The 22,517-nt window shown below is 38.0% G+C and overlaps 1 protein-coding gene across 2 annotated transcripts; it reads right to left on the bottom strand.

The window, feature by feature from the left end:
• Nucleotides 1-106: 106 nt before the first annotated feature.
• On the bottom strand, nucleotides 107-19,752 carry slc25a48 (solute carrier family 25 member 48). 2 transcript variants are annotated; one of them, XM_010904655.3, is made up of 7 exons: nucleotides 19,509-19,752; nucleotides 8,991-9,034; nucleotides 7,639-7,710; nucleotides 6,985-7,237; nucleotides 4,743-5,015; nucleotides 3,025-3,158; nucleotides 107-1,919 (listed from the first exon to the last, which is right to left on the bottom strand). In XM_010904655.3, exons 1-7 carry the CDS (start codon nucleotides 19,600-19,602, stop codon nucleotides 1,815-1,817), a joined length of 975 nt encoding a protein of 324 aa, XP_010902957.1. In that variant the 5' UTR covers nucleotides 19,603-19,752; the 3' UTR covers nucleotides 107-1,814. The 2 variants fall into 2 exon arrangements, with proteins under 2 accessions (XP_010902957.1, XP_010902958.1); XM_010904656.3 differs by lacking the exon at nucleotides 19,509-19,752 and adding an exon at nucleotides 9,780-10,023.
• Between the last annotated feature and the right edge of the window lie 2,765 nt (nucleotides 19,753-22,517).

The raw sequence follows: 22,517 nt of genomic DNA on the forward strand, positions 1-22,517 counted from the left end.
GAGCTTGTACATGAAAATTCTCCCTAAAAACAATGAGTGAAGAGACTGAGATAGTATTGTAATCCCTGTTGCTTGGCACTTTGACGTAAAAAAAAGGTTGAACACATTTTCCTTGGGCATAGTACACAACTTTATTTCTGGTCCTATTTGCATAACATTATTTTCAGGAAAAATATGTATTGAGGAAGTCTGTAAAGAGAAACATACAGTAATATTTAAAATACTAATTGTTGTCTTAACAGCTGTCTTCAAACGTTCTTTGGGGACCCTCAAATAAATCAGATAAGCTTATGTTAGCTCTTCAAGTGTTCAGACATGGAACAGCCTGGTATCCCTGAGTGTTTTTTTGTAGAACAGTGACATCTATTGTTAAGTTTATACTCAACAGTTAATGAAGAAAAAGAGCAGGTCCCTCAGGCTGCCGCTAATGTACAGTATGACCAGCGTTACACAAACGCTGCCATATGACCTTATCCGTAACCACAGCCCTGAGATAAGGCTCATTAGAAGGCTTTTTTCACTTGAACTAAAGATGATGATCTGTCTCAGAAATATGCTCAGTAGGGCCCCTCCACTTTTTCCCTTCAAACAATTTACCCAAGGACAGATATATATCAGTACAAAAGTATCTGTACTGGATAGGATTTAATCTGTACAAAGCATCCACATTAAACTTACATTAAAAGTTTAATACAAAATGTTTTTTTCTTTCTACTTACCCCAAGTCAGATTAACTCATGCATATACATTTTATGCCTCTAACCGAATGGTTGAAACCAACAAAAGGGTTTCCGGTTTAAATCTCTGACACGATAATGTGATCTGTTGATCTGCCCTTGTGCAAGGCACTTATCCCATTCGGCTATCAATCATGGCTAAAACCCGTAAGATACGCAAAAACTAATTTCTATTTCATATCCACCCACTTGTGCAACATATATTGTCTGTGAAACAAATATAACATGGCCATCGTGTATTTCAAGTCATTATTAGCTTGGCATAAGCCATGTAGTCTGAAAGTTCAACTCTAAACACCCACTTTAAGAATAGTTCTCTGTTTCTGCGTTTTAGAGAAGCTTGCTACTTGGAAACCAGCAATTGCACTAAGCTGACAATACACTTCAGGTTCAATAATTTCTAAACTGCACATAGAAAAGAACCAATTATATCTATGAGAATGTCTGAATCTGGGTAAGTAGAAAATTAAAAACCCTAAAACCTTGAAGATCTTGCATGCCTTTATATGAATTTTAAGCAACAGTTCTATACATAACTATGTATTTTCAAGTCAGAGACATTAAATTTCTCTCATATATATTTATATATAATGATGATAAAACACTTTAAAACAAATGAAATTTCTTTACCAACAAATTATACTGATTAAAATGCAGCTCATTTCTGAGGTTAGAACTGGTTGACATTTGTGAACTAATAACTATTCAATGAATGCACTAGAGCTTATAACATAAAGCATACTATATGGCACAGAAAACACATTTGAATATATTCATGTATGTATTAATTTAAAGCATTCATAATTCATTGCACATTAATGAGCATTAATGTAAGGCGTTAAGATATTTCCTTAATATAAGAAATTAGTATTTAAAATTAAGAATTGCATAATTATCATTTCTCAGTCCCAACTAGAATGTGTCGAGATGCTTACATCTTCCATTCTATGCCGATTTAAATGATCTTCGTGGAGAAACCTTTGGGGTGTCAGGAAGAGGACAGGAAGAGTTTTCAAGATATAATTTTCATTCAGTGGGCATTCTCTATCCTATTCATGGGCATTCCAGATGTAGACACTAGAAACCCCTGAAGAATTGCAGTGAAAGTTCATAGCCCAGAAACATGGTGGCACTCATTGGGAACCCACGGATAGCGTTTACTGAGGCTCCACGGAAAAATACCTGGAGTGGGAAAGACAAAATAATTGTCAAAGTTAAATTAACATGATACGTGTAAAATAGCCAACTAAAAACCTTTTTAGCTGAAACTACCAGATTCAAACCCATTGAGCTATTCAGCCTACTGCCAATATGGTTAATGATTGCTAGTTATTGATCAAATGTCTCAGTCTGTGTTTGTCAAAAACACATTTAAATGATAGGATGTCTGGTCACTTGGACTGGGGTGTGACACAGCACTATTGGCTGTTTAGAATTGGTTACACCATGGAACCAAAACCAACATTGTAATTTCATAACAATGTTTATTTTAAGTCTCTTCTTGGGTCTTTCAGAAGATAATGTGTCAATTGCGTTGAATTCCCCTGATTAAAGAACGATTGCAATTAAAAATGTGATTTCCCTGTTATGTTGATGATAAGTAACAGTCTGAAATTTTTAAAAATATGATAATGCCCTTATTGTGTAAAAACATTTCAGTTTGAAAAATAAAACATGATCAGACTTTGCACTGAAGGGGTCAAAGGAGGCTCAGATAAATATATTACAAAATATATGATAATAATAAATAAAAATAATATATTATCATATAAACAATAATAAATAAGCTCCCACAGGAACTTAATGTATTCAAAAATAATATTAAATAGTCCATATGGGAGTTAAAGCTCAGGGTGCATTGTGGTTTATGGCCAATATAGCACAAATCCCTCAGATGTCCTTATTGCTAATTTAAACCAGTTACCACCGCAATTAGCTAAGTAAAAAGCGATGTGATGTCATTCCAGTGAGATGTGATGTCACACACCATGGCTTACAGTCAATCAGCATTTTCAATTTGAACCACACGGTTTATAACACTTGTTATTTTGCTGCACTAAAATTCCCTGATCAGGATATTGTGCTGATCCAAAATATTTAATTTTGTCACTATATTCTGGGTCCTAGCAATATTAGTGGATGTATAACAATACCAGTGAAGTACAGGGAAGTGCGACAGTGTAATAATGTATCTGTTGATGTGTCCATGAGAAAGGCGTTTAACCCTAATTGCTCTTGTTACTTTTTCTGGATAAAAGCATCAATTCAAAATGTGAAGTTTGCCTACATGTATTCCCTCAGTTTTGTAGCTCTGGACAATGCAGTGCAGAATGCCATTGTATTTCCTTGAGTGAAGGGTGTCTGCCTGTAGCCTGCTCTTCACCACGTCAGCTGGGGTAGCTGTGACCCACGAAATAGAGCCTGCAGACAGACGAAAGTAAGAGGCCAGTAGACAACATGGAAGAAACAGTAAAGAGATGTTTAAGATGGCAGGTACATTCAGATATCCAACAATGCATCACAACGTGGCATAGTGCGTTAGTAAACTAACTAGTCCCGGTCACACCCGGTCGCAACAATAAACACTGTCCTTACACAATAATTACTTTTTTAAGCATACAAAAGACACATCACTGACATGTGATGCCTTTGCCAGTATTGAAGTCATAACTTCAACATGATGTTCAAGTTCAATAACACCATACAGCCTTTGGGAATGCTCTGACATTTCTAGATCAGTGTTCTTTTACACTATTGAAACAAGGAAAACAACCATCAATCATTAATAAACTATTAACCAACTCTTAGTTAAAGCTGTTAGTTCCTTCATGTTCTCTAAGGGCTGTTGGGAAAGGATACATTTTCTATGTCTATTTCAGACTGTGTAGCCTTGCAAATCATCTGACCTACAAATGACTTCATCAGCATCATCTGACACTAATTTAATATGGAAAAACCTGAGCAAACATTAGTCATTTAACTTGTAGTTGAAGCTGGTAGTTCCTGGTAGTTGCCCTTGGGCTGCTAGAATAGCTAACAGTTTCCCAGAAACTCACATCTGGAAGATATAAAACTCAATCATAGATCAAAGTCTTAACATCCTCAGATCCAACAGTGTTAGCAGCACACTCGTAAAACAATCCAAAGGATCTTTCTTTTTTTGTATTAGATTTGAGTATGGAATGACACAATAACCCAAAAGCGCACTTTAAAAGATGTCAAACAAAACAACAATGTATGCAAAGTTTAACCAAGCGTAAAAACCCATGCACAAGGACTGTTTCATTTTTATTTTTTTATATTACAAAAATAATTATTTCCCAAAACTATAAAAAAATCCACTTTAAAATTCAAAGATGTCTGCTGAAATGCAGTGTTAGCTATGATACAAAACCTTGAAAAAATATCTTTGATTATTTTGGCTCTAGAAATACTGCAAAATGGATCAACACCATGTAAAATAATGCCAGTAACAGTTATTTTTTACATTGAATGTGTCCAAATATGTAAAATATACCCTTTCCAAGGGTGTACAATATATATATATAATCATATGGCTGTAGATCTCTAATGTTACTATACAGAAATGCTAGTTATGGATATGTGATGTATTCATTGTGTTCCTAAAAAGGAAAACAAAGGTAGGACATTATAATATCCATCTTTGCATGGTCAGGTGTCATTCTACACATTGACCACTATTCTAATGACCCTCCCATCATCAGACCGCTAGTTAATTGAATCTGTTGTGCTAGACTGGGGATGGAGCAAAAACCTACAGGACTGCCCCCCTCCAGGAAAAGCCCTGGTTTCAGAGCACTGAGGTTTCAAAATGTGGGTTTGAATTCCGCAAGGGCCTCAACGAACCTTAGCGAGCTCATCCTCCAGCCAAGTGGCAAACCACTAGAACCTGCGGTATCAACCAAGTACTATTTTTGCCAACATAAATGCTATTTTCTATAATAGCAACAGTCACATGACCATGCAAATGCCATTTCTAATTACCTGCCAGTCCCCCAGCCAGCCATATGGAGCAGAGATGTGAGGAGTTTCCCTCAGGGGATAGCCAGCGACGGAATAGCGTGTATGGGAGAAAGTAGAGCGTGTACCCAGGGACGTCTCTCAGGACCATGGCTCCGGCACCTCTGTAGAGCCCCTGGATGCCTTCTGTCCGTAGGATGGAGTTGATGCAGTGAATGGGCCCTCTGTATGTGGGCTGGCCCTGGAGAGATACGGAGCGCACAGCGATATTGCTTGTCCCAGCAAGGTTCAGGTTCTCTAAAGCAACAAAAAGAACAAGGATGCAAATTGCTTTTTGGATGCTATTTTCCCAAGTTAACTCCCAACTGGTCAGACATGTGACTTATATAAAAAGAAAACTTACATTTCACATTTAGCTTATTTTTTTGTAAATATTTTTCACCACAAAACCAGTTATTCAAAATGTAAGTTTACTGTATTTTGAAAAAAAATTGGTTTATCTTCTCCATTTAGGTAATTTAAAAAACAGAAAATCCAAAATAAATGTGTGCCTTTGTGAAGGCAATATGCTACAATGCTGTAAATGACAGAACATCACAAGGTTTTCACATTATGTATACTCCCACAACCTGTTTACTTTCATTTTACTTTTGTTTGATCTTTAATAATTAAGTTAAATAATTATTTTATGAAACCATTTTTATTAGGCCCTAGTACGCATCAAGCCTGTCTTGAGAATCCCCCCCAAGGATTTCAATGAGATTATAATAAACACAGGTATAGCAATAATTTATTTTCGATTCGCATTGCAAACACGTCATCTATTAAACTTTTGTATTGTACTTGCTCACTTGTATTGTTAATTGCATTGTTCCTGTGTCTCTGTTTTTAACAGCATGGAACTAGCAACATCTATGTTTAGGCAGGTGGCATATGTGAAATTGAAGTCCACATGAATGCCCGGACCCAGGGTTTCCCAGCAGGACATTGCCCAGAGCATCACACTCCCTCCACCGGCTTGTCGTCCCCCCACAGGGCACCCTGGTGTCATCACTTCCCCAGGTAAGAGGCGCACACGTACAAAGCTGTTCACGTGATGTAAAAGAAAAAAAAGGGACGTGACCAGGCAACGTTCTTCCACTGCTCCAAGGTTCAGTTCTGATGCGTGCGTGCCCATTGTAGGCGCTTTCGGCAGCGGACAGGGGTCATCATGGGCACCCTGACTGGTCTGCAGCTACGCAGCCCCATACGCAGAAGGGTGCGATGCACTGTGTGTTGTGACACATTCCTCCCGTAAACATCATTAACATTCTCTGTGCCACAGTAGACCTTCTGTAGGTTCGGACCAGACCGGATTGCCTTTGTTGCCCTCGCGCATTGATGAGCCTTGGGCACCCAACACCCTGTCGCCGGTTTGTCCCTCCTGTGACCACGGTCGGTAGGTACACCCCACTCCTGCCCGGGAGAACCCCACAAGTCTTTTCAGAGTTGCTCTGACCCAGTTGTCAGAGCAAAAGGTTTTAAAGACAAACCAGTTTAAAATCTATAGCTTCACCAAACGGTTAAGTGATTGTGTCAAAAGAGCAGTCTGTAACGGTAAAAAGTATTTGGAATCATACCAAAAGTAATGGGAGTATTGTATTGTGGAAGGCAACGACTTAACTGTGAACATAAATTACGTTTGATGAAAAAAATTGTTTTACGTTTCACACTGAGGGTTCTACCACATACTTAAATGAAAATATCACTAAAGTCATAAGAATAGAATGTTTGTAGTGCAATTTCCTTCACAGACCAATGGACCATAAAAGTCCCCTTCCTATGTAATGATTATACTGAATGTTTTTTATGATGCCCTTAACTAACCCTTAACCCTAACCCTAACTGTCGGCACCATAAAGGCACGTGAGAATACACAAGGGCACGTAGCATTGTTAAGCAAAAGGTTAAACTAGTTAATTTGTCAAAAGAGTAAGTCATTACATCTTTAGTTTAGAAATGTGCGGGTGTGCTGGTAAAAACCCATAGGCTTCATCCCATGGTGTATGTTGTTAAATATTAACTGATGTTGATACAGAGCTCACAGGCACACTACAATTTTGGTAATGGTCTAAGGATAATGCTGTCTTTGGTTTTTCAAATTGTCAACCTCTTTTACTCCATTCCAGACAGATGAGTATCATAAGGAAGTAGCTATATTAATCCAATGGGAACTGCTAGAAGAAGGCTGGAAAGGTTATAAGATAAGTTGTAACGATGTAAATACCTGCTAGCATAGGCAGGGTCTGCATCTGGAGTCTGATCTTGACCAGGTCGACTGGTGCACCGAGGACCACAGACATCAGCCCAGTCGACATGCTGGCAACGGTCAAGTCGAGCATACTGCACGGGTGCCTCGCGTCGCCATAGCGAACCTTGCTTATAACCCTCTGTGAGTTGCTGAAGAACCCAAACACCACAGAATTATACACAGTGATGCTGGCCAGGGGGAAGGAGAGACCCTTGAAGAAGCCAGCAACCTACAGGAAGGAAAATAAATCGCTAAACTATGTGTTTAACGGAAGGTCCGGCGCAAGCAATATATTGAACAGAACTTGGAAGCAGATTTCCTTTTTTCCACTCCCAGCAAGAGACAGAGGATACAAAGGCAGTATTCTCAGCAAGTCTCAATGGCGTTTGACAAACTCAATCAGTTGTTTCACAAGTCAAGTGTATCCTGTCACAAATAGGCCTAGAAAATCACCTACAGTAAAGATGAGTGTGTTGCAATAGTAATAAACTTGCTAAGTAGTTGCCAATACTGAAACTTTATGTCTGAGGTCTGGTATCAATTCCCATTGGGGACTATGGTAAGAAATGCACACATGACTAAATTGCTTTTGATCAGAACATCTGCTGGATGTTACATTAAATCCCTTACGGTTTCCGTTCTGTAGATCTGGACGACACAGTGGAGGGTGTTCTTGTATCCTTTCCCAGCTTGCAAACGAGTCTGTTGAGTGGAATCGAAAAATGTGAGAACTTCGAAACTTAACAACACATTGCCATTGACCTACACAATCGACAACATCAAGGCCAGGTGATTTGTGTTAACAAATTTTAATGTGTGACTATACATGTACAGATAATACCATGGTTTGACATTGAGGAATGATCTATTGGCATGTTCATGTTTTTGGACATGGCTCTGGAGGCAGCTCAGCCCCAATGCTGAGATTGTGATAAGTTCAATCTATAATGAGGCCGGAGCTAATGTCCCTACTTTGCAAAAGCCCAATGAAGTTGAAATTTAAAATGCACAAGGTAAAAGTTAGTGTTGTCGCTAAGAGATTTTTCAGCAGAACTGACAAGTGCATGTACACAGTACATTCATTCAGCAGGGTCATGCATATATCCAAATAAAAGGAGACAGAAACCAGCGTACTGCTGGCTAACTATCTGGGCTGATCTGAATTGAGGGCTTTCGCCGACAACAAATTTTGGTCGACCGGCGCCTGTTACTATGACTTCAGGGTAAACACTAGTCAATGTTAAAGGCAGAGCTCTACAAAGGTTTTTGAACCAATGACCAATTTCCATATTATCCATATTTATTTGACCGAATTGGGATGTAATCAATAGTGAATAATAACAAGTCTGCCAGAACGGTTTCAGACTGCAATGAAATTCCGATTTGAAAGGAATAGGTTTGGAAATGCATCAGAAAGATGTGGGGTGTCATCAACATTATCTGCCTGACCCCATCTACACTGTTCAACTGTGTTTTGAACAGAAAAGAATGACAACAGTGAACTCCATTTTCAAACCAGATGAGCCCTAGTTTGGGAAAGGCTCAGTTAAAGATACAGTTAAGGGCAGGGACGTCCCAAGGATGTAAAAGCACTACCCCTGCTCAGATGTCATCTCAAAGAATGCAGCCCATTTGAAATGCAAGCCTTGTCCTAACCACTGAGGTGACCAAATATATAATTTCTGCTTTCGGAACAGAGCTACCAATAGAAGATATGAGGCAAAACACTAACGTGTGACCTATTGCCTGGTGTAAGGGACCTGGAGTATTGGGAAGTTGTTCTGCTTTACATAAGTTACCGCCCAAACAAAACTGAAAGCACTCCTAGTCTAGACCATTTCATTTGCTTAAATTCTATGCTTAAATTGTAAAACACAAAAAGTATCTTTCCCCAAGGGAAAAGAGCCTTTCAGACTGTACTTTCAATCCTTGATAAACCTTATCATATGTTTTGAACTTTCTCCTCCTGTCCACATATTTACCTTGACTGTGTCCAGTGGATGACCTACAATGACACTGGAAGCTCCTATAAAAAAACATATAACAGATGCAAAGCCACATTAGGATGGAGGGGGGAGGGACAGCAAGAGGCACAGCAAAAGCAAAAGACAGAGAGAATAGTTATGATGTTGCTTCAGTGGCATTCTGCCCAGAACTTCCAACCCTCTACAGACAAAAGAACTATAGAACCACAGATTTCATGCAAAGATTGAGAGAACTGGTAGAATCACATTCCAGACAGTCTTTATCCAATTTAAAACACTACAAACTCTTAAGGACCATTCTCAATATTTTGAAAAGCATAATATTAACTAAGTCCTATAACGCAGGCTGCCTATAGACAATGGATGGTGAAAACAGTTCACAACAATCCAATGAAAAAGATTACGCTATGTGTGACAACTACGCCGCTACTGACCATTTCTGGTAGTGTGTATTTGAAGAACATCTTCTTAGTTTTTTTCTAGCACTAAATAACGTTTAAAATAAAATAAATGTAAAACAGATTTCATTTTTTTTTAACTGCGCTATCAGTTTGATGTAAATGTAGTTTAAATTATGTACATATAGGTTAGATGAAGTATACATATTAAACAGAAACCCTACTAATATAACATGAATTACAAGTGTTTGTATGTTTAACGCATATGATTAAAAAAATACTAACAAAAACGACAATGATAAAACACGTTCACTGGAAATAATTATTTATCGCACATCGCCGTCTCCTACCACTTATAGACTATGTAAGAAAAATGAAGAGAACCCACCGCCGATCCATCCTGCAAGAAAGTCATGAAAACATTTCATTTTTGGATGCACTGAATTCGCTTTCTTAAATCACAAATAAATCATTGGTGAGAAAAGAGCCCAAATCGTCTGGATTTCAAAGTCGTAGCAATCTTTTCTCAACGATATAGGCAGTGTATTTGAAAAACAAAATAAGTTATTTTTGCTAGCATCTACGTTAATCTCCAGTTAGGTGTTGCAGGTCTGTCAACACAAAACGTTAGACTACTGCTAAGAGGTGGGAGGGACTGGGTCTCTGAACCAATCAGAATCTCTGTGTATTCATGACTCCAAACAAAACGTTTCAGCTGAAAAACGTTTCTTCTAACATATTTTCTATTGGACAAATTTAGTTCGGTCCCCCAAGTTGCCGATTCTTTTCAAAGCAACGTTTTGCAGTATAAGGGATCGGCAGAGTCAAAATAGTGGGCTAGTTCGAACAGAACAGTTTTGTCAAAACGTTCTTGCAGTCGCTCCTAATTGCAACTTCAAGCCTGTATGAAAGCATTGTGGGATAGAATAGCTGTGTTTCCCAATCCTGCACGTTTTTGTTTTTGCTCTACCACTCACACACTTGATTTCAATAAAAAAGACTAGATGATAGGTTGATAAAGTCAATCAAGTGTTTATGTGGTACGGCAACATTTTAATCAGGTGTTAGAGTTGGGAAACACTAGACTAGCTCAATTAGTTTTTTGGAAGCAAAATGCACTATGTTAATAATGGTGGATGCTGTCCCCTTTCATAAGGTAACACTAATGCAGTTTAGAGCATGAGACATGGTCTTCTTTACATTTTAACAATCTAATTACATACATAAATAATCTAATTACATGCATGGACAATCTATTTACATACTAAAATATCCATTCTAATGTATTGCTCTGAAAAGTATCATCTACCTAATGACTACAGAAGAACAAATTGCTGTGCATGTGGAAATATACTACTTATCTAGATGTGTTACGGTAATGCGTGACATACTATAGCCACAATTTGTCTTTTCAGTAACATGGGTGTCAATAATTTTCTACTAAAAATGTAATACATTTTGCAGATATTGGACATTATGGTACACATTCTAGTCCTAACTAAATGTATTTTCATTCAAGACATTTACTGAAGGTTATCCAGGACAAAGTATCAGTTATGAGGTCAGTACCAAGTGTATTTGACTGTATTAATGGAGAATCTTTAAGGCTATCCTTTATGTGAAAAAAAAAACATATTTGCAAACACCTTTGAACTATATGCAAAACAATTATATCTATGAGACAATCACACATTGCTGCTTGTCAATGCAAAATAATTGTCAGATTTCTTTGAAGACATTGTAATAATATGTGGCAAAAAATACTCTTTAAACCTTATAATTTCAGATAATGGTCCCCTTGATTATTAATAGCAGATTAATCTCTTTTGTATTCATTTCAGTTTCTCTTACTTTAAAAAAGTACAAATGCCTCAGAGCAGGCAGAGTTTTTTTAATCTAGTCCTCTATCAATGTGTCATGCATTGAAAGAGTATTTCACTAAAATTACAGTGAATTTAGGATTAGGATTTAAATTGACTTAAGTTTACTTTGATAAACTATGATCTTCTAAAACCACACACATACACCCCACCCAAACACATACAGGGCCCAAGGATGTTATCCAAACATGTTCTAACTTGATCCAAAAATCTCTACAAGAATTTTAACATGATTTAACTTACAAGGGTCATCCTGTAAGGCCAGTTGAAGAACCATTGTGAAAACCTTTTTTCTGTTGTTCATCATTAATACATTTTTAAAGAATAGTATCAGAAAGAAGGAAAATGATTGTATTTATTCAATAAAATATTGATTGTAACTTTCTGCACAATTCTATTTAAAATAAAGCAACACAAAGTAATAGAAGGTTATGTAATAGATAATCAAATGTCTCAGGATTTTGTTGAACTACTGTAACATTAATGGGTTATGAAATAAGAATGCAAATCAGTTCAGAGATCTGGGATGAGGACATTGACGCTCAATATCTCAGAACTACGCTTTGGGCAAATATAACCTTCTAGTCCTAACGTCAACAGTTCCAAAAAGTAATGATGTTGGCCATTGACATGTTTCGTAGAAAAAGTAACAATTTTCTGTCTCATATCAATTTCTTATACATTTGGCTATTTTTGTCGTACCACTTAAACGCTTCTAGATTCTTGCCATAGATTTATCCAAGCCCTACTAATTTGTTGTTGCATGTGGGAAGAAAATAATGGCATGAATGCTGTAAGCCAAAAGGAATGTCTATGTAAACAAAACACCAGCTTTGTTTCCATTTACGTAATTAGCCACATGGACAGGGATTGATGCATAAAGCCAACCTTTCAGAGCAAAATACATACAATGCTGACTATTTCACATATTACACCACAAGTATAACTTTATTTGGAAAAAACAAATTACCTCAAAAGAATTTTAACAAAAAAAGTATTTTTTTATTGCATTACTGTTTATACAGTATAGGATATCTTTATCTTTACATTATTGGTTGAACTAAACTAACCATATGTTTTGAGTAAGAAGAGATACCAGAGATTCAGACACACCCCAAAAATACTGCCTAGAAAACCATGATAACAAAGAATGCCAAGAGACCTTTGCATGTAACTAGCAGGATGGAAAACTACCAGCTGAGCAAGTTGCCACAAGAGGATCTGTCACAATATGTTCTCACCCCGCATTTGGGAATAAAGAAAAGTGGTATAAACCTGCCCATACAATGTGTTAATTTTGAAGGTTTTGTTAAATCATTTGTATTAATAGTCACAACTTATTTTGATAGTCTAACCGCTCACTTGCTTTACTTAGGGAAGGTGAATAAATTAATGAGTTCACCAGCAGGAACTGAACCATAGTGACCACACAAAACCAGACTTTCCATATCCTAGCGACCGCTAAAGAGGTAGTCTAAGGTCACTTGGTCACAGATGCTAAATGAGGCTAGTATGCTGTCACATAACATGAGGATGTAAACTACACCTCTAACCTCCCTCATAGTCACCATGTAAAGGAATGTTTTGCGTTGCTGCTAAAGGAGACCCCCAAGCAAAGAAGATCCTCTTAAATAGCCTACATCTGAGTTCCATGGACACTGACTACATTAGGTATCTTAGTCTGTATGATCTGTACGCTTGCTTTTAATGTTTGAATCAACAAAACATTACAGTATACACTGTTTACCCATACGTTCACGCATGTAATGGATTACCCATACGTTCACGCATGTAATGGATTACCCATACGTTCACGCATGTAATGGATTACCCATACGTTCACGCATGTAATGGATTACCCATATGGAAATCATACATGGCCATATATTTGATTTCCGTATGGGTACCTTCAAAACAGAATGTATTATGTTGAGATTAACCACTAACCCATTGAAAATGGATGTTGGTAAAGGTGAATACACAAAATATGTATGAATTATGTGCTAATGTGAGGAAATACACTGCCTTCTTCTTGGAAAAACAGGTTTACTGTGCAACATTTCTACACAAATTCTGTGAAGACCAAGTGGGAAATTATTTGTACAATACATTTAAAATATTTGTTTGCAATATTAACACATGAATCTACCCATAGTGGGACATTCTTGGGTAAAAATGAGTAATGGGATGAGGTTCAGAACTTTCTGTATTTGACATGTTTCAACGGCAACATTGTGAAATACATGTATGCCTCCTTTTTTTCAGTAATTTGTAACCCCCATACTAGCTGATGTGCAAACTGATATCAGGTTCTAACTGTACAACTAAAGCTGCTGATATATAGTAGATCACTTTACATGAGATCACCAGGATGATATTTATAGAAAGACACATTACATTAGATGGATGACATAATGTAAAAAAACAAATATGTCTCTGGCTAAATGCTACACATGTATTAATATCAACCTGTCATATGAACTATACGGACAAGGTTACAAGGTTAAATAAAAATAAATGAAGTGTTCTACTTGGGCAAACAGGATAGTGTTAAAAGTGTTAGCTTGATTCAGTCTCTTCATTGGTCCTGGTGACTTGCGACATTGTACAGGCTGCTGAAATTACTCTTATCTATGGAGAAAGAGTGTGTGTCTGTGCATGCGAGAGGGTTTGTTTGTTTGCGTGTGTGAGCAAACACACACACACATTTAAAAAGTTCCATTACTTTGTTATGCAGGTCTTTTGACAGTTATTTTCTACTCTCCATGGCTCAGTATCTAGCCTGCTCAGTGCATCCATGTGAGAGCTAACAAACCCATTGACTATTTATACACAGACACTAATTGCAATTTAAAAAGCCACAGGTGTGGGAAATTCACCTTTAATTGCCATTTTCACCTGTGTGTGTCACCCTGTGTCTGTAACAAGGCTGTAAACTTTTGATCAGGGCCATTTGGGTGATTTCTGCTATCATTATGATTTAAAAAGGAGCCAAACAACTATGTGATAATAAATGGCTTCATATGATCACAATCCTTAAATTAAATAAGTTTTTCTTTGCATGATCAGTCATATTTTCAAATTCAATGCCAAAAGTTCACAATTTCTGCCAGGGTCTGCATACTTATGAGCACAACTGTATGATGGGGGGAAAGCAGAAGTCAGATCAATAAATTACACTATGGTGAGACAAGAAAAAGCCTGAAGCACTTGAATATCAAGTATATCAACTTCCATCATCAGCAGTATAAACATGATGAACGTCATTAAAGATTTTAAAAGATGATTAAAGATAATTAATCCTAACTAATTTTAATGTAAATAAGGCAAGGTTTGGCTGAAAGCTCTAAGATCATGGTAAAATTACAGATATAATGTGTAATTAAAACAAACCATGCTGTAATTCTGTTTTTTCAGTTTTATTTGCACCTCAAGATGCAACAGAACTTATTTTTAGTATATACTGAATACGTTACTTTACATGTTCAGACAAGTTCTGTGGCATTTTTGAAATGTCAGCTCTTAGCTTCAAAAAGAAAAGGTCCCTGGAGGGTCCTTTATAGGTAATTCACATTGAAACTGTGGGAGCACCATTACAAGTTCTTCCAAGAACTTGTTTTCAATGGTTCCTCAAACAATTTTGAAGAACCTTTTGGGGTCGATTTTTGAGTGAGTATGCTGTTCGTATGGTTCTTTGATTAATAACAATAAACAGCTCTCTGGAATACCCTTTAACATTTTTGCTTGAAAAACACATAGGGGTCCTCCACAGTTTCGAAGTAAAGGATATTCCAAGAACCTTTGGGTTTTAGTGCAGGAAAGATCCTGTTTTATGGAATGTTTTGGGGAAACTCTTTCAGGATTCACTTTGGTCCACTAGAGGGCAGGAGAGGTTAATAATTGGATATGAAGGACACCATGGCATTAATTCAGCCCTTTGTTCTTGGTTAAAGACTTCTCAATGTCACAGCTTAAATTACAGTCAACCTTTACCCTCGGCCTATGGATTCCTTTCACGGACAATAGGATTCCAATGGAATTCCACAAGGCATGCCTATTTAACCAGAGGTCAACTAGCTTGAGCAATGAATGAATACATGTTTTATTCTCAAAAGGAAAAACATATTGTCCAATAGGCAATGATTAGCCTTGAGTATTGTTGTATATTAACAATATCCATACATAATGAAAAAGCTAAATAAGATATTGGCTGAAGGAAATTTTCATCGCAACCTAGTAAGTTTGTCCCTGTAAACAATGAATACAAAAGTAATATCCCTGAGAAAGGTTATCCATTTTATTAGCACTTCAGCTCTACAATTTCCACATAAGTGATATAATATTTAATACAAATGTTTAGTGTACACAACATAGATATGGTCTATTGTTTAATACACTATCATTATTAACCTTATTTTTCCAGGTTAAATGAACACTGCAACAACCAACAATCAATTTGGGTTAACAGACTTTCCCAGGGACAGTATAGCATATTTCTCCCCTTGTTGCCTAGGAATCCCATCTAGATACTCCAACCCAGTGCCTGCTCTAGGCTTTCATCAGGGGCTCCCTAGCAGTCAAAGCCCCCCTAACAGTCCGGGGCCCTAAGTAACTACTCAGTCTCCTTACGCTTAGAACCGGCCCTGCTCTAACCTCTAGGCCAACTGCCATCCTTAAAATAGTATGTATATGGTGAAAGAAAAAGGGACTGAGCAACATTTCACTTAACTATACCAAACTGTTCTAGATGAACAGTGTGTGGATGACTCCCAAATGGTCCCATATTCACAATAATGTGCACTACATTTGACCAGAGGCCTACAGTACAATCAAAATCAGAGTCCGTACACTATATAAGGAATAGGGGTCCATTTGGAAACACCACATGACAATCAGTAACCCATGCCAATGGTTGTTCTAGGATTTAATTTCCCAACATGACCTGTCCACCCAGCTGATCGTTTTCAAAACCCTATTTTGTCAATAGGTTTTGGGTTAATCAATAGGTTGATCATGCTTGTGTTGTGAATGCACAGTTATAATTTAATGGTTACAAAATGTTCAAATCCTGTTACAGCAGAATTTCTTTGCTGAGACTATAGATGTCAAAGATCCATTCATCATCCCCTAAATATGTTACATCTTTGGAACAAAACAGGACATTACTACACCAAATGAAATACACCATATGTACATACAAACTCAGTGTAAATCATTTTGTTAAAAGAAGTTCAAAGACACTGTTGATTTCAAGTTTTGACAAGATATGGTATGTGCGGTTTGTGCTTTTTGACATGACAATTTAATTGAACCAATTGAATGGAAAAACAGAGTATTGGCGGGAGAAAAAATACAACATCCAGCTGAAAATTTTTTCAATAATTTGTCATGAGTAGTGAAAAACATATTCAGTAAATTATTCAATTAATCAAACATCCAGGGTTGTTTAATTAATAAAGAGTGAATTAATCAGTTATTTAACCAGGAAAATCCTGAATAATATTTTTTAAGTGAGAACTAGCCAAGAAAGCACACATGCAACAAATTACAACCAGCATCTGTGTTTTTTATTAGGTTTGATTATTTTTTAAAACCGACTGAGTTGAGCCCAGATTATGATCATGGCCTTAATGCACATAGCATAGCGGCTAGGACAGTTCCAAACACTCTTCTTCTTCATCCTCTTTCTCATCTTCACTGAAAGGTTAAAGCTGTCCCTGAGTCACAGTTGATGCCTTCAGAACACGTGAGTCACTACAAGCAAAGGGGAGGGAGACGTGCTTGGCTAAGGTCTGAACTGAAATTAGGTGCTTACATAAAACAAGGTTGCATTTTAGCCTACAGCTGCACGCTGAGGGTGACGCGACGTAATGCGGAGTGACAGAAGGGACTGCAAGTCCAGTTGTGATTGTGGAACGGCGTAGGGGGGACTGGCTCTGACTCTCTCTGTCCTGGCCCCAGGTTGGAAAAGAAAAGGCTTCTTTTGAGAGATGACGAACTAGGAAGTAGATGGAAGGAGGAAGCAGGAAGAGAGCTTTCATCCCCAAAGAATTTACAAACCATTTGGTACATAATACACAACACCTGAAAAAAGACCTTGTGACTATAAGAAGTCAGACGTCCAATCAGACTGAAGGGTTCCCAAAGTCGCCGTGGTGGTAACATTTCAGAGTGACACCAAGCTCCCTGGTCCTGTGTTGGCTCTCTTGAGGCTCTCCATCAGCTTGTTCTCTCTACTCCCCTCTGTCCTCTTGCCCCGTTCAACCGGCCGGCATAAATAAATAAAGTATCTCCTCTCCTGCTGGGAGCATTGTTTTACTAGCTGTCTTCCATGTGTTCTACCTCCCTGTGATTTGATCTGCTCTCTCCAGGCGAAGCGTCTCTGCGCGTGTGTGCGCGCGCATGTTTGTATGTGTCTAACTCTCAGTTCCTGCCTCCACAAGAGACCACAGACAAGGAGGCTATTGCTGCATTGAAAATTGCACCCGGTTCACTTTCCTTAGTTTACTTTATTTGACTGTGGCCTTATCAAGGGAATAGTAGTGCACTATAAAGGGACTAGAGTGCGATTTGAAGCACATTACCATTCTCCAAATGTCTTCACATCTCTGCAGCGATCGGAGGGGAGGTAGGAGGCCTACATAAAGACAGGGCCAGGGAGTATGCATTAAATGGAAAAAAGTAAAAGCAAGAACAGAGAACCGTATAACACAATATATTAATCTTGGGAATAGTACCATTGGAGACCAAGACCCAGCGGGTCAAGACCATTACAAGACCAAGACAACTTTGAACACAAAAAACAAGACCGAGACCTTAGACTGTCCAATGTTTCCCAAACATAAATCAATGAGAAGATAATAAGGAAATTTAAAAAAAAATTGTAGGCCACAGCATAGCATTGTTTTATAGAAGTAAACATATGTTACTAGATAATATTACTTTACTGATTATAACAGAAATGATTAGGTTGAAATTAGTTTACAAAGACTGAAATAAGAAAAAAAAGCTATGTGATTGATACATCCATACATGTTATAACTTATTTTTACACTGTTTTGCTTAGCTAGCTAGCGAACACGTTAGCTAACTGGCTAGGTAGTTAACTAGATGGCTAACATTAACTTTGCTCAGTCTGGCTTGTTCTGGATACCCATAGTATTGACATCAATGGCTGTGGGTACTTGTCAAAACTGGAAACTTAATAAATCATGACCACTTAAGATAATGAGGGGCGTATTAACTAGCTAGCTATTATTTACCTGCAGACATCAAGGGTTGCAGGCGGCTGCAGAACTGTTTGGTGCCAGTTCACATACAGTTGAACATTGTATGATAGAAAACAAGCGAATACAGTATTACAGGTGTGCAAAGGGACTAGCTAGCTTATATGAAAAATCAGTCACATTATACAGAGGTGACCGAGATCCAGACCAAACCACAACAGTGGAGACCGAGACACAGACCAAGACCCCAACCCTGGAGACCCAGACCAAGACCAATCTGGTGTTGAGTGGTCTTGAGACTGAGACCACAAGACGGAGGCTCCATCTCTGCTATCAGGATACTTATCATGATACAGTACTATCAGGACACTTAACATGATACAGTACTACCTCTATCAGGACACTTAACATGATAGAGTACTATGAGGACACTTATCATGATACAGTATTATGAGGACACTTAACATGATACAGTACTATGAGGACACTAATCGTGATACAGTACTATGAAGACACTTATCGTGATACAGTACTATGAAGACACTTATCGTGATACAGTATTATGAGGACACTTAACATGATAGAGTACTATCAGGACACTTAACATGATACAATACTATGAGGATACTTATCCTGATACAGTAATATCAGGACACTTAATCGGTATGTTTTTTGTTTCTTCTAGTTCCATATTGCCATTCGATCATTTGACTTCATTGCAATTCAACGCCACGCAGAGGGCCAAGAGACAGAAACTTGCGAAATATAAAACGGTGCCTTTCATAAAACGAAGACGGAGAACAAGCAAGACACTGAAGTTTTTGTGCAGGTGCGGCATACTAGATAAAAAATAATAATACTCCAAGATAGTCAAAACAGTACGACACATCACGATACACAACTGTACCGTTGGTTTCCCATCACCGCGGTTCACACAAACATATATGAGGACAACGTGGTGAAATTAGTACAGTCAGACAACACTTATTTCCTCCGAGGAGATGCTCCTACCCGGCTGCCTTGAATGCTTAGTCCCCACTGACAGGTCGTCACCGTGTTGCCGTGCGGGTTTCGGGGTAGCCTGAACGAAACAGTCGTTGGTCATATATGAGCTGTCAGAGATACTCAATCATCTGAACGTATATCCGCAGGGCAACTGCGCCGCCACGTTCATCTTTTCACCTACTTGACTTTTAAGACGGCGAGCCCTCGACTCTGCACCCTGGGCGCTTGACACGTTTTTTGCTCACTCTGTATTTATGGCACAACACATGCAAGAGAGCAGCAAAATAACACAGTCTGATGGAACAAATGTGACGGGACTAAGTAATTCCTCTCATTTGGCTATGCACTAACTTGTCACTCATGATAAAGAATTATTTCAAACATGTTACAAATAAACGGCTACAATGTATTTCCCACTGGAACCCGATCTACGTAGCCAACTTCGCCTGTTCCGTTCATGTGATTCCATTGGTTTCATTAGCAGGATCCATTAGTTTAAAATAGTTCGAATTCATAACCAGTATTGTTTTACAATAGGTGTGAAAAACCGGAACGGACATTTTACAAAACACAGGACGTTGTGTTCTACGTTGTGTACCAGAATAAGGGTCCTTCTGGTTGCTAAAATCTGGAACGGCAAAGCCGAGTCTGCCGTCCCAGCGTTTCTTCCACTGCCAACAGAAAGCAAGTGCTGATAATTCTCCTGCCCAGTATATGGCCTTATGTCTCCCCCTGCTGCTGTCCATTTCCACATGCAGTATAATGTATGATTGCTCAGCTTTAAAGCATGTACCTGGCCATTAACGGATGCTCTAAACACCGTGCTCTTAGTGAAATGACCTGAATTGAAAAGGAACTGACCCGCGCATGGCTAAACACAGATTACGCTGGCGCGGTACCACAGCCTAGATCTCGGGCTGTCAAAGACTCTACTTGTGCTGAGTATTTGGCTGGCTCCGTCTGGTAATTAGTAGTCATTCCATACCTGTTAGCTATGTAGCTACCTGGGTCTTGTCCCAGTTCTCTGAGACTCAGCAATGAAAACACCTTGTTGTCTGTTTCACAGTCACGCTCAACATCCTCTTCTACTGGCCTCCAGACTTGATCATGTCCTGTCATTGCTTTAAGGGGATATCCATATCTTGTGTTCTTTTCACATCATCCTCCATGTCCACTTATTTCCATCTCCCAGGATTTATGCCAAACATCACCCTTTTCCCAATTTAGTGTGCCAGGGCTCGTAGATCTCCAGTCAAAAGCAGTCCATAATATGAGTAATGAGGTGTCATTTTGGATGCGAGCCGTAATCTTGACCTGGGCAGAGAGTTCGGTAGAGGCTCAACACAATATTGGTCCATTACAACATTAACATTCATTAGGAAGTGACAAGGGACAGAAAGATCCATTTTGACCTATTAAAACTATTCATTATACAAATGTGGTCTATATATGCACACACAGAAAATAAAAAAGCAAAGCCAACCTTTATTAGTCAACCAATCAGGAGAGGGCAAGAAATGTGGTTGAAATAGTAATTCATCTTTTTGTTTATTTTCCATATTATCCCTAATTCTTGATATTTTGCTTTTGGAATTAAATTCATAAACTTCAGTAAGACATCTATCAAGGTCTTTGTGGTTAACAAAAAGCTGAGTAATGCAAGAGTAAAGGTTTTCAGTGTTTCTGACTTTTAAAGGTCAGCATTAGCTACCATTATCCCTCTGAATACCAAGTACCACTACCTTGTCCTCTAAGGTCTAATTTCCTAATGTCTTAATTTTGTCTGTATCGTATTATATCCTATTATGTTGTCCTCAATCACTTTCATAAGGACATTTATGATGCAAATATTAAGGCCCAATTAATTAGCTTGAAGATTGCAAAGCAAAAAAATATTCTCATTTTCTCCTGTCAGCAGAATTTTCTGAGGCTCTTCTCCAACCTTCAAATGGAACAGGTTCATTCTCCTCTCTGTGGTGTTGTAAACAGATTTGAGGAATGAAAGCTTGTCGTGTTCCAGGCAGATATACCCAGTGTCCCAAATCACATTCTATTTTCTTTTTAGTGCACTTTTTTTGACCAGGGGCCCATTGGGTAAATAAGTATATTTTATAGGGAGTAGTGTTACGTTTGGGAAGCACCGATTGACTTGGTTTACCACCAGGAACAGATGGCTGGGACAGGAAGACATGGGAAAAATAGAGTAGCAGCCTTTTTGGACTGGACATGGTTGCCATTCTGTTGTTTTAAAGATTAGCTATCAAAACATGCTTGGCAGAATACAAATGTAACAACTGTGCATGTTGGAGAACCAAGATAAACAAAGGTAAACAAAGCAAAAAATATTCTTAATCAGCTAGCGTAATAATTAGCAAGGTCAAGGCAAAATTAGGTGTTTCCTGTAAAGGCATAGCCTCACTGCCAGTTCTTAATTTGACCAATTTACTACAACAGGAACTTAATTATTTAATTAATAGAGGGTTGAATTAGATTTTTACAGTCAGAATTTGCTCATACTTGCACATGGGTTTGAGAAGAGGGCTTCTGAAATAACCAAAACAAGGTACATGTGTCAGAATTAGGTCATTTCATACTTTTTCACATAATTCCCTGTCTGTTTGTGCACCATTTTCTGTTGCTGTGTGCATCAATGTGAGTATGCCAACTCTATGTACAGTGAGGGGAAACAATTATTGGATCCCCTGCTGATTTTGTACGTTTGCCCACTGACAAAGAAATGATCAGTCTATAATTTTAATGGTAGGTTCATTTGAACAGTGAGAGGCAGAATAACAACAAAATAATCCACAAAAACGCATGTCAAAAATGTTATAAATTAATTTGCATTATAATGAGTGAAATAAGTATTCAAACCCAAATCTTCGAGGGTTAAAAATGAAAAATAAAAACCTTACAATAACCTAGTTGCATATGGGTGCACACCCTCTTATAACTGGGTGTGTTCAGAATTAACCAATCACATTCGAACTCATGTTAAATATAAGTCATTACACA

Source organism: Esox lucius, chromosome 4 (genome assembly GCF_011004845.1).
Source record: "Esox lucius isolate fEsoLuc1 chromosome 4, fEsoLuc1.pri, whole genome shotgun sequence".
NCBI classification, from domain to species: Eukaryota; Metazoa; Chordata; class Actinopteri; order Esociformes; family Esocidae; genus Esox; species Esox lucius.